The 14,699-nt window shown below is 34.5% G+C and overlaps 1 protein-coding gene across 1 annotated transcript in view; it reads left to right on the forward strand.

Moving 5' to 3' along the window:
- Positions 1–14,699, forward strand: part of LOC106872053 (meiotic recombination protein SPO11) — a 660,224-nt gene that overhangs the window by 564,691 nt on the left and 80,834 nt on the right. Inside the window, exon 12 of the mRNA XM_089355583.1 lies at positions 8,840–8,951. Within this exon, the coding sequence (XP_089211709.1) occupies positions 8,840–8,951 (112 nt within the window). The remainder of the gene's footprint in view (positions 1–8,839; positions 8,952–14,699) is intronic.

Here is a 14,699-nt window from a genome sequence, read left to right on the forward strand (position 1 = left end):
GTTACTACTTATCAGTATTTTACATTTAATAAGAATTCTCTTCTTTCTTTTTCTGAACAGTCCACCAGAGATATTCTTCTGAAAACACTAAACATTTAACAATGTTGTTATCAAGTGAAAACATGATTCTGGTTATTAGCAAGAAAGCCATTCAACCTTAAAACCTTTGCTTCAGTTATATATATGCACTCTAGCAACATATTCATTTTTAAATCACCAGCATCCAATTCCTGTGGTAACAGTGGCAACCAAACTGACCTGTCTAACTTATGCACATATAATAATAATAATAATAAAAAAAGGAAAGGGAGTCTTTAAAATGAGGCAGAGGAAGAAGAATATGGTGGTGGTGGTGGTGGTGGTGGTGGTGGTGGCAGCAGTGCTGGTGGGAGCAATGGAAGAGAAGGGGATGGGAATGATTCACATATAATCATGTAATTTTCAGTTGCTATTCAATACTGATGTTGAAATCTTGGCATGTCTCATTATCAAGAATAGAACTAGCAAAGGTGTTAGCTATTAATAACCATTTTTTCTTTAAATAATTTTCAGCAAATTGCAGCTCAAAATATTTTGTATTTTATATTTTTATGTTCCTTTGAATTTAGGTTCCATGCTTTAACTAACTATATACATTATGCTGTAATGTATATTTCAAGGAAATTTCATTTTCATGCTTAGACAATGCGCTTTGATATACTTAGATTTTAATTTGTACCATTTCTGAATAACTTTGAGGAATTTCATTTGTGAAAGAGAGAGACTTTCTTTTAACATAGCATAGATTTGGAGAACATGATGGGTCACTTTAATTTTGTTTTTCTTTTAAGTGAATTGTCACAAACGAAACTGTAAAGTAGATAGAATATAATATCTAGTTTTATGCCTCACAATCCTTCATTAAAATCTAGATAGGGTTGATTTTAACTCTTATCCATAGGACTTTGATTTAGTTGATTCTGCCACATCTACAAAATTGGACTCCTAAATGTATAAGAAATAATAATGTGGAAAATGTGTGATGTTGGATGAGGAAAATAAAGAATTGGCTATTTAGAATTGATTTCATTTTATTATTATTATTATTATTATTATTATTATTATTATTACTATCTCTCATATCATTATTTTTGTGCTGACTTAATGAGGAGAAAGGAATCAGATTGTGAAGGCTGGCAATATTTTCCCAAAATAGGAACTATTACATAGAAATGAATATGTTTGAAGCTTTATAAAAATGCAGAAGAGAATAAAGAGAATGTGTAAGGATTAGAACATTGAATAATGAAAAATTGTTATTGTTTGCTTATTGTTGTTTAGCATCAAGTCTTCAATGACTGACCAGGTATATAGCTGATGGCGTTGCAGACTTGATCACCCTTTCTTTTTCTTGAGTAGAGGCCACCAATGACCACATTATCCAGTGTGTTCTTTATTTTAACATTGTAGGATATAAGCTGATGACAGTTTTGCTGCTACCTTTAGCAGCCTGAGTGACCATGTTGAAATTCTATCATATATAATGGTTTATCTATTTATCTATCTATCTATCTATCTGTGTGTCTGTTTATCTATCTATCTGTCTGTCTGTTTGTCTGTCTGTCTGTCTATCATCTGTCTGTCTATCTATCTATCTATCTATCTATTTATCTATCTATTTTTCTACCTATTTTTCTACCTATCTATCTATAAATGTATGTATGTATGTATGTATGTATGTATGTATGTATGAATGTCTCTTCTATTTTGTAATTATTATAAATCTTCCACTGAGGAGGGAGCTGGTTTCCAACAAATGTACAAGGCTTCATCTTTGGGATGTAGTTAACACAGACAAATTCACATTTGAAACTTGATAAAAGTCTTGCATATATTTACTGTTCCACTCAAAGATTGGACTTGTAATGTACAGATCAGCCAATCAATTTCTCTTTCTGGAAATCCCAGTTTATCCAGATTCCCCTTTAAGCATTTACTAACAAAATCTAGTGCTCGAATTATTATTGGTATGAATATGAATTCATAGTCTGGATATAGAAGTTGGCGGTTTCGAAGCAGTTGTCCATAGGTATCCTCTTTTTCTTTGATTTTCAAGGAGATATTTATATCTGCAGAGCAGCTAACCTCTATGATGGTACACACCTTTGCCCCTCTGTCCCAAACAACAATATCCAGCCTGTAATGCTTACATTTGACGAATGTTTTGATGGAAATATTCCACCAGTATTCCTTGAGTTGGTGTTTATGAATGTATTCCATAACAGAGAGATTTTTAAAGTTTATTTCAGAACAGTCTTTTTTGCGGATGGCATTGTAAATAGTTTTAGTAGTTTGTTAAAAGAGATTGATAGAACGAGTATCAAACTCCAAATCATTTTGATTTGTTCAACTAAACAGTTCAAAGTGGTGCCTCAGTTTGACCACAGTCCTATGACAGTCCTATGACTGAAATGAGTATATGATAAAAATAAAAGATATAACTGACATGGAATACAAGGGTTCCACTGATATAAAGCTAACTTTATTATTCCTGCAGTGCAATTTTTCTCAATTCGTAGATTGAGCAGCAAACTTTTGATGACAGTCATAAATATTACAAGTGCATGCTTCTTAGTCAGAATTCTGGAATCTTCTCTAAAATATTGTTAGTTTGCTTTTCTCCTTTACTAAGAGATTTAATCTTTACTTGCAATATTAAACTATATGAGAGAACTATCTTGCAATAATTGACTGTTAATGCTTCTTTCATTGGGAAGTTCACAATTATAAGACAGAATAAATCAATTAATGAGGTATGGAATATTAAAAGCAAAGGATTCTCTTGGCTACAATTGATTTCATACAGACTGAACTTAGCGACCTTAAAAGAAGTTGAATAAATGAATTAATTTAGAGAAAGTAAAAGAAATTTTATATGAGGAAACTAAAAGCGAAAAATGTAAGAGAAATCAAATGCATTGTCTTTATTTTGAGAATGATTTGCCTGGGTAAATATGGGAGTAAATTTTATAAAGGAAAAAGAAAGATGATTTTATTCTAAGTCTCTTTTGATTGCAAATAATCTTTACAAAGCTTATATTTATTACATTATTTACATTCAACGGATATTTGTCCTCATCTTGTTTGTTGTTAACACAATGTTTCAGCTGATATACTCTCCAGCCTTCTTCAGGTGTCTTCGGGAAATTTCGAACCTGGGTTCTCATTCCTAAGGTATTTTTCGATGTTGTTGTTATCATTATTATTATTATTACTATTATCATTATAATTGTTATTATTATTATTGTTATTGTTCAGGTCACTGCTTGGAATCAAATTCAAAATCTTATGGTTAGTAGCCTGCACTCTTAACCACTACACCATATGCCCGTAGACATATGGTGTAGTGTTAACAACAAACGTGTTAACAACAAACAAGATGAGGACAAATATCCGTCGAATGCAAATAATGTAAATAATGTACATAATTCCTCATCTCTTAAATATAGAACTGTATTATATTTATTAGTTTGGTAACAATTCTGCGATTGTGCCTGGCAAACAGTGACTACTATATTTGACTGCATAAAACACATAGGCATACTTGATGCCCCTCAATTTCAGTGGTGCATATTCAATGAAGAAAGATTTTAGTGCATTAAAGCATGTAATATAGGTCTAACTGTACATATAGGGCCCAAGGTGGGATTTTGTTTTGAGAGATATTTCATTAAAAAAAAAGTGCATCTTGTGTGTTATCAGATATGATAAGATGTATATGTCTTTGAAATTAATAAAATAATACCATACAATTGTGAGATTCAAAGATGGATTATAATATATTTTAATGGATTTTGTGAAACAAAAGTCTGCCAGACTAATTTTGGCCAATAATAGCTAAAATTTTATAAAACCTGTAAATGGAGAGTGTAGAAATATTTACATTTCATTTATTTGTAAGATCACAGTAATAGAAACCCATCAAATCTGTTAAATGTAAGTTTTGACCATAAAACGGTTTCTCTATGATTCTTTTGGAGACAGCCATAGCAGTTTTTTTTACCCCATTCTTTGTTGCTAATTACATATGTCTCACCTTCCTCAAACCAAGCTTCATATATGAAAATATATGTTCCAATTAGCAATTATTTATATTGTATTGATAGATTACAACCCTTGTCTTAAAATTTCCACTGTAAGTGTTGTGAAGGAGAGATTACATATGTTCACCTTAAATTGGACTACAAAAATCAGCCAGGTAATAAAGATATAAGACAGTTTATAATAATATCTAACACAGCTATAGAATCAAATATATGGGGTAGGGGAGTAAATGGTTAAAATGACTTCAGTACTTGACTTGTTATTTATTTTTAACCTGAGAGGATGAAAGGTCAATCCTGTCAGTAACTGAACTCAGAATGTTATGGGAAATGACAAAATGCCACAAGGCAATTTGTCTATTGCTCTACAGATTCTTTCTATCAACAATGCAAAACAATTAGACTAAAGAATACATAATGAAGAGTTTGGAAAGAATAACTTTAAACAAATAGCAGTAATTAAGCTGAATATGGAATACTTTTATTGTAATTTTCTGTCTATAGTAAAGTTATAATAAAGGTTAATTTATTTTCATAATTTTACTTTGTTTACTTAATAACATGAATTGGATTGATTAAATGTCTAAATGACTGAGATGAATTGTTATTAATACATGTACTACTTGTATAATTAATCACTAGTTTTTTTTTTTAGTTATTTATATTTATTTTTACATAAAGATTGCCATATTGAACCAAAGTCAATGCTGGGTTTACTGAATATTTTTCAGCAAAATCTCAATGCATGGCTTTTTTTTTATTTCTTTTTCCTTAGTGTACACTGTAGTTTTTTTATTACTTATGGAAATTTCATTCCCTGAGGGAATATGTGATTTTCATTTTCATTTCTTTTCTTTTTTTTCTTTTTGTTGCACAATGTGTCATCAGAGGATTGAAATGTCATGTCAATGTAAATATTAAAACATTTTTATCCACGAACAAGAGGTTAATACTCCAGAAAATATAATTGCATGAACTGGATTGTTCTCAATACTGTAACAATCTTTAGCAACTTAAAGAGTTTATATATATATATATATATATATATATATATGTATTTTATTTTTGCCTTTATGACCCTTTCTAATGCTACCTGTGCAACCATGATGCAAAACTGACTATTGTGTTCTGCTATGATGATATATATGAACTAAATAGTGTGTTTGAAAAAAAAAAAAAACTCCACATAATAACACCATCAGACAGTGGTCTGCAGCTTTTTCAATTGTGCTTTCTCAGCTCTTTTTCACACCACTTTGTAGACTCAAGTTATATAAACATAAAATTTCTACTAATTTGATTGGCTCCCATGCTGGTGGCACGTTAAAAGCACCATCCAAACATGGACCATGCCAGTACCTCCTGACTGGCCCCCATGCTGGTGGCATGTAAAAAGCACTATCTGAACGTAATCGATGCCAGGCCCACCTGACTGACTCCTGTGCTGGTGGCACATAGAAAACACCCACTACACTCTCGGAGTGGTTGGTGTTAGGAAAGGCATGCAGCTGTAGAAACATCGCCAGATCAGATTGGAGCCTAGTGCAGCAGCTGGCTCTCCAGACCTCGGTCAAACTAGCCAACCCATGCCAGCATAGAAAATGGACATTAACTGATGATGATGATGATGATGATGATGATATATGTCACATCACCAATTTTGTTTTACTCCTGAACCAGCTAAAACATCCAAACATCCTATACACTACTGATTCTCATAAACAAAACATTTAGATGCTGCTGTGTGGTAAGAAGTTTGCTTCCCAACCTCATTGTTCCAGGTTCACTCCCACTGTGTGGCATCTTGGGTTAGTGTCTTCTACTCTAGCCCTGGGCTAACTAAATCCTTGTGAGTGGATTTAATTGACAGAAATTGAAAGAAGCCCTTTGTATATATATATGTGTGTGTTTATGTCTTTTCCTTCACTACTGCTTGACAAGTGGTGTTGGTGTGTTTACTTAACAGTTCAGCAAAAGGGACTGATGGAATAAGTACCAGGCTTTAAAAAAGTAAATAAACCTTAGGGTTGACTTGTTTAACTGAAATTCTTCAAGATGGTGCCCCAGCATGGTCGCAGTCTAATAACTAAAACAAGTAAAAAGTAAAAAGCATCCACCATAGGTGTAGGCATAGCTGTGTGGTTAAAAAGTTTGTTTTCCAACCACATAATCACAGGTTCAGTCCCAGTGTACAGCAACTTGGGCAGTTGGCTTCTCCTATAATCCTAGGCTAACCAATGCCTTGTAAGTTGATTTGATTGACAGAAACTGAAAGAAACATATTATGTATATATATATATATATATATATATATATATATATATATATAGGGACTTCTTGATCAAAAAAATAACAAACGCAAAGACCTTACTTTGGTCACCGCCTGGTGCCATACTCTGTTTAGTACCAACTGGCATCCTATATATAAACTTCCACCTCTGAAACACAGACCATACTTTTAAACCCACCATTGTAAACACAAACATAACATGTATTTATATGTAAACAAAATAAGTACCCCTGCCTGAATTTACCCTTCCTAAAAAATTCATCCTTAGAATGACTATACCTACCTTTCCACCACTGGACAGAATAACATGAATCTTGGAAGGCAACACTTGAAGTCTATGACTTATTTCCCTTTCCTATACCTAATACATTTTATTAAATTTTACTCCTCTCACACTCCAAGTCTTGCTCCTATTCATTTTATGCCCTCTTAAATAAGAAAAATATACTGTACCTATTAGTAGCTGACTTTTGTATGTATCAACTCTCCTAACCATTTAGACCCTCTGATGAAGCCTAAAGACACACTCAACATCCAAACCCTATCTACCCATCCCTTCAAAACACTGAAGAGATGAAGCAAGCATGAAGGATATCGTGGCCTCTTGGCAGAAATGGCCATAAAGAACTGATCTTTTAATCTTTTACTCTTTTATGTATTACTATTATTACTATTACTAGTATATATATTTGTGTAGCACACCGTCTTTGCATGTGTATCTATTGTTATAATATACCCTTTTGTTTTTGGAATAGACATAATAGAATGTCTACCGGCTGATGTATGTCATTTTTGTACCCCCTCCATTTTCTTTTTGCCGTATGTATGTGTGTGTGTGTGTATGTATATGTGTGTTTTCTTGTCTTGACGTCATGTGATAGTTGTAAATGAGCATCATACAAGCTGTGTCATTCATTTCTAACATTCTGTGCAAATATTTCTGGCCATTGAAAAATATTACAGGTGAGAGTTGTTGACAGGAAGGGCGTCTGGCCATAAGAGATTTGTCTCAATAAAGCCATCTAACCCATGCAAGCAGCAATGTTTGTACATTAAAACAGTGATGATAATCGTCATCATCATTATATCCTACACTATTGATCTTTTACTCTTGAGAACTTCAGGCTTTCACTATCAATTATCTCAAAACAAACTCAACCAAGGTGTTAAAATTTAAATTCAATTATTGTGTTGAAGTCCCATTATTGCATTAAATAATATTTGATTTCAGTAGGTAAACAGCTGGTTATTTCATTAATTTTTGTGTAATATTTTATTATTTTAGCTGCTAAAACACAGAGATTATGATCAACTTTTAAATATAGTTATAAATGGGTGAAGTGCAAATAAAGTTACTGCTTTTGACACATGTCAAACTTATGAATATTTCTGTTTATTTATTGGCACCACCTAAATTTGAGACAACTTTTATCTGCATTATATGTTACCTGGCTTGTCACTTTAGGGCTTCTCTGCTAAAGCATGTATATTCAGAAGTACCATAGGGCTCAGTCATCTCTCATTTAATATTCATCCTTTTCTATATTAATTTTCCTTTCACAGCTAACATTTCATTTGTGATGACAAATGTTTATACAAAATCTTCTAGCAACTCCTTATACAAAATCTTCCAGCAACTCTTCACATTTCTAATACATCACAAACATTGGTTTTGTCATTGAAGCTAAAACTCACTTCTTCATGATCATATGGTAAACATGGTGCAAATACTTCACAATATCACAGTATCGACCAGACCATCAGATGTTGTTATACACTGCTGGTCACAATGCACTTCCAATTCCGTCTTGATTGTGCCATTTTTTTTCTATCTTGACTCAAACCTTCCAAGTGGCCTTTTCTGATCTTTTCTGAACCCATGCAGTTCTACAGTTGAGTGAACTGGAATAATGTGAAATAAAGTGTCTTGCTCAAGAACACACAGCCCAGTCTGGGAATCATAGACCTCGTGATTATTAGCCCAACACTCTAACCACTGAGCCATATGCCTTCACAGTATATATAATACACATAATATATGCTGTTGGGTGATATGATACCTGCAATGTTGATGTCATCATTGTCGTCCTTATCATCATTTTACATCCACTTTCCATGCCTTGGATGATTTATCATAGCTCAAGTTGGTTCCCATTCAGTGTTATTATTCTCCTATGCAGTTTAAAGGAGTCATCTCACTTGTATATTCTATTTTTGGCATGATTTCTGAGGCTAGATGCACTTTCTGATACCAACCACTTTAAAAAGTATACTGGATGTATTTTCTCATCACTTCAACACAAAAGAAGCAATCATGACCCAGACTAAAAGTCCCTCCTGCCCCTACCTTGTCTCTACTCATTTAATAACCACTTTACAAAGTGCACAAGAATGGGAAATGTTTGAGAGATAATTGCATAGAATTTCCTTTTACTCTTCTTTAATTTTATTTGACCTAACTTTGCAGACTTGGAATTCCAGAAAACCAGCTGATTCCTGTTACTGAAGCTGACATTGCTAAAGCAAAGTCCTTAAAAAATAAATCCTTTGTTAAAAGCAACAGACTTTGGCTTCAAGAGGTTAGTTATCAGATATACATACAGTTTTTGTTTCCTGTCTTTTTTATATGACTTAGAGAAGAAAATAGCAGCACCCATGGCCATTTTCAGAGCACCACTGAAAGTGAGAAAGTTATCCCTAAACCAAAAACCAGGTCCAAAAATCAGGTACTTTGGTGGAGTACAGATACCTAAGAACACCTGGGTACCATTATAGATACCAAAGTATCTGGTTGTTGCATCATTTTTACTTCAAGTAATGTCATTTATATTCTGATGTCGTTTATATTCTGATACCTACACTACAGAAAAAAAAATTACTCTTGTTTCTTGTTTTGTGTTTTTCAAAAGAATCATTAAGAATAATATTGGTGTTGATATTGAAAATCAGTTTAAAACTATTTCAATATAGGAAACACCATCATTCATTGATAAAGGAAGTGGATATTATGATTGATCTTGTAATGACTTAGATACATGCTGTTTCATAAAATAATCCAACTCTGATAGATTTCTTTTTTATATCGTGTACAGTTGTTAATTGATTAATTGAAAACTATTCCTTTAAAATTATTTCCTTTCTGAAAATCTATTTTCTTTGTTCATTTTTTAAGTAGGCAGCTTCAGTGTTGATTAATGTATGTATGGATGTGTGTGCGTGTGTGTATGTGTGTGTGTGTGTGTGTGTGTGTGAGAGAGAGAGAGAGAGAGAGAGAGAGAGAGAGAGAGAGAGAGAGAGAGAGAGGATGTATGTATATGTGGAGTGTGTGGTGCTATCTCGTTTGTGTAGATTTCTTTTTCCATTTTGTCTGAGAATATGTAAATGATGCAAGAGTCTCTAATGGATTTATGTAGTCATTTAATAGGCTTAGCAAGCTACTGTTATAACATCTATATCCTACTTTTCTTATCAGGTTGATGAGTCAATTCCAAAGATTTTAAGTCTTTTAGAATTTAGCAAAAGATTCATTGCTATTAGTGATATTACTTTCATTTCATAGTGATTCCTGGGCTGAAAACAGAGATTGGGAATATGTGGACATCTGTGAAGCACAGGCATGGCTGTTTCATGAAGACTTTTATTTCATTATCTAGGTCTTATATTTGGTCCCATTGTGTTCTCTTTGGAGTAAGATTCTTCCATTATAACAATCCTGGACCAACCAGTGAATTTAGTAGCCCCTGTTGTATGTGTGTGTACTTATGTCTGTGTGTATATATGTGTGTGTATATATATATATACATATATATGTGTGTGTGTGTACATATATATATATATATATATATATATATATATATATATATATATATATATATATGTGTGTGTGTGTACACACACACACACACACATATATATATATACATATATATATATATATATATAGCAGTTGAATGCTACCACAAGTATAAGTGATTGCTGAATGCAGCTGCCTCATTAATGCCACAGTGAAAAATATGTATCCAATACTCATTGTAAACTGGTAGGTAAATGAACAAAAAGCCATAGAATTCTGAGGTTTCATTAATGTGGTCTTGCTGAGGACTGCCCAGCCTATCTAGTGTTGGTGCCATAAGAAGATTCACCCAGTACCCTCTGTAAAGTGCTAAAGGTATCCAACCATAGAGCTCAAGCCAAAATAGTATGTACAAGTACCAGTTTATGGGAGCAGTGACTCCCAATAAGCAATGACTCAGACTATTATGACCCATCCATCCCCTACCAGCATGTAAAGCAGACATACAATAATAATGGTGACCATGACGATATATATGCACATACATATATACATACACAAATACATATGTATACACATATAGACATAATGCATTACATAGGGGCATGTGTAGCTGTGTGGTAAGACATTTTCTACCCGACCATATGGTTCCAGGTTTAGTCCCACTTTGTGGCACCTCAAGCAGGTGTCTTCTGCTATGGCCTTGGGCTGACCAAAGCTTTCTGAGTGCATCTGGTAGACAGAAACTGAAAGAAGCCAGTTGTGTGTGTGTGTGTGTGTGTGTGTGTGTGTGTTTGTCCTCCACCACTGCTAGACAACTGGTGTTGGTTTGTTTTTATCCTTCTAACTTAGTGTTTTGGCAAAATACTACGTTTTAAAAAATAAATCCTGGGGTAGATTTATTCAACTACAAATTCTTCAAGGAGATGCCCCAGTATGGGCACAGTCTAATGCAAGTAAAAAGTAAAAGATAAAAGATGTGTGTGTGCGTGTGTGCATTTATACATATGTACATATTTATAAACATGTGTATATATATATATATATATATATATATATATATATATATATATATATATACACATGTGTGCATATTTGTATAAACATATGTGTAGTATGTATCTGTGCAGTTTGTTAAACTATTTAAATATAGGGCAACAAACAGCAGAAGTAGTGCAAGGAAAGAATTTCTTTTAAGCCTGACTCAAAAGTGCAGTAGCTGACCTGAATAGAAGAAACAATACTTTACCCACATCAACACACAAGGCCACCTCCCCTAATAAATCCATTGTTAGTGCCCCACATCCTACTTCCTCACATATATCAAAGTTTTTACTTATAAATACCAGGGCTGTTAACAAATGTGTAAATGGTGCATAATCCCTTATGTGAGGTATATGATACAGAATAACACATGTTGAAAAACATGTTCTATTTTGTTTTGACGGGGAAAGAAGAAAGAAATCTTGATGGAGGCTTTATACACATACACCGTTAGTTTTGCTGTGAGACACTGAATCTGTATTTGACACTCCAAAAGTACATAAAAAATGTCATCGTGAAATGTACAACATATTAACTACCAGATGTGCAAATTGTAGCACAAATTTTGACCAAAGTTTCATTATGAAGGAAGTGATTTTAACCAGATCCCTGACTCAGTTTCACTAAAGTATAATTGTGTCAGGCACAGACGTGGTTGTGTAGCTAAGAAGCTTACCTCCCAACCATGTGGTTTTAGGTTCAGTTCTGCTGCACAGCACCTTGGGGAAGTGTCTTTCTACTATATCCCCAGGCTCACCAAAGTTTTGTGAGTAGATTTAATTGACTGGAACAAAAAGCAGCCTGTCTGGTATATGTATATATCTATCTATATATATATATATATGTACGTATATGTATGTGTATATATGTATATATGAGACAAGGTATTACTAATAGGCTTTACAGATTTTTTTCATTCTTGCAAAAAGCTGTTAGTTGAATTTTTAAGAATAAAGCAATATGTAAAGACTATTATTTATACCTTGTCTTGTATATGACTGCATAAACAACAGTTTTTAAGTGGGAATACAACCATAGATTTACAATATAGAATGGTGATGAACTATACCCTTGGACCCTGCCATAAGCATATACAGAGTTCTTTACTAATCTAAAAAATTTTGTTAGCCTTGTGTACTTGTATTAACACAGAGCTTATAAAGTATTTTGCCTGGATTGATAATCCCTTATTAATAACTGTTTATATATATAACCGGTGAAAGTTTTCAACAGGAAGGGCTACAGAAAATCTACCTCAGCAAATTTCACCTAACCCATGCAAGCATGGAAAAGGGGTAAAATTAAATGACAATGACAGTGAGAATTAGTTTATAGAACTGTAAGAATATTGGACTGGTTCTTTTGCAGTATATATAGTAATCGTAGTCATGGCCAGTGCTGCCTGACTGGCACCTATGCTCGTGGCACGAAATAAGCACCATTTGAGTGTGGGTTGATGCTAATGCTGCCTGACTGCGAGTGGAACATAAAAATCACCGTGCAAACATGGTTGATGCCAGTTCCCCTTGAATGGCTCCCATTCCGGTGGCACGTAATAAGCACCATCCAAATATTGTCGATGCCAGTGCTCGCTGACTGGCTCCTGTCCCAGTGGCATGTAAAAAGCCCCATCCGAACGTAGTCAATGCTAGTGCCTCCTGGTTGGCTCTCATGCTGATGGAACGTAAAAAGCATCCACTACACTCTCAGAGTGGTTGGCGTTAGGAAAGGCACCCAGCTCTAGAAATGTTGCCAGATCAGATTGGAGCCTGGCACAGCCTCCTGGTTTGCCAGACCTCAGTCAAACTGTCCAACCCATGCCAGCATGGAATACGGACGTTAAACGACAATGATGATGATGATGATTCCTCTATTTTCTTTTGGTTCTGAATTCAAATCCTACCATGGCCTGCTTGGGTGGTAAACTTACCTCATTGTCCAGTTTAACACTAACCCTAACCTGGCCCTTTGGGTGCCTTTACCAGAATCCATTCTGTTGCAATCATTTAGGTTAGGTTTCTGGTTTGAGGTTGCCATCTTCCTGTCACCTCTGAGTCTTGGCAGTTCTGTAATGAATCATGGGCTCCTGACTAAAAAAATAACGATTAAAATGAGAAGTCAGCATGATTAAACAATAAGTAAATTAAGAATATATTGGTGACATTCGTTGCAGGGGAAGACCCATCTTGCCTGTATAGGCATGGTGAAACAGGTGTTAGAAATTTGTGTATATATGTGTATATATATCTGCTTGATAGAGGGTGACAGTCTCACGAAGGCAGTTTACTATACTGAACTGTGTCAGGGCAAGTGGAACCATGGTGGCCAGAGGTTGAAATACAAAGATGTACTGAAAAAATGTACATCTCTGAAGAACTCCAAGATCTCCCTAGATACCTGAGAGGAGAAGACCCTGCTGCACGATGAATGGCCCAATTGCTGAAGCTCGTATTTCCAGCCATTGAGGAGAAACAACAGAGAGAATATGAAAGAGCGCATGAGAAGTGCAACTTCTCTATTGCATCAAGTAACTTCACCCACAGCAGCAGATGTCATCGCTGCTGTAGATCAAGAGCAGGTCTTGTAGCCCACGTTTGAGCCGGGAAGATGTCTTGCAAACAACTTGCACATGCTAGTGCTACCAGTGTAAAAGGGAAGTATATGAATATTTGCATGTGTGATTATTATGTACCTTATTTACATATAAAATACTACAATTAGCCATCATTTTTGACGGCACGGGGTCAGCTAGTTTTATTATAAATGCAAAACAACACCACCAAGAATTTACATAAGCTTAAATAATAAGCCATGATAGGTGAACTGCAGTAGGTGAACCGTGATATAGCGAGGGTTTACTGTATATGCACAATGGGCTTCTTTTGGTTTCCATCTACCAAGGCTTTGGTCAGCCTGAGACTATAGCCATAGACACTTGCCCAAAGTATCACATAGTGGAGTTTAAACTGGATCTATGTAGGTGAGAATCAAACTTTATATGACACAGCCATGCCTGCACCTATGTGTGTGTGTGTGTGTGTGTGTGAGTGTGTGTATGTGTGTGTGTGTGAGTGTGAGTAAAATGATTATGGAAGATGATGATGAAGAGTTATATGGCTTTTGAAGGTGTGTATGTGTACACAAACACACACACTCACACACACACACACACACTCACACACACAAACACTCACACATACAGGCATCTAGGGTGTATAAAACCATCAACATCATTGTCATTTTACACACATACATGAGTGGATATACATTTTGGAAGTTCGAATAGAAGAAAAATTACTCAATACATATCTATTAGTCAATTTATCATTCGAAGCTGATGATTCATTCTGTTACTACTCAGAGATTTTTGTTTTGTGCGATCCCTGAGGCCAGTTCCCTGTCCAATTAACTATGGCAAATCAAAATTTGTTGTATGGGTTTCAATTGGCCAAATGCTTGATATGCATTAGATGATGGATCTGTATATCAG

This window comes from Octopus bimaculoides, chromosome 7, assembly GCF_046866305.1.
Source record: "Octopus bimaculoides isolate indiv1 chromosome 7, ASM4686630v1, whole genome shotgun sequence".
NCBI lineage: Eukaryota > Metazoa > Mollusca > Cephalopoda > Octopoda > Octopodidae > Octopus > Octopus bimaculoides.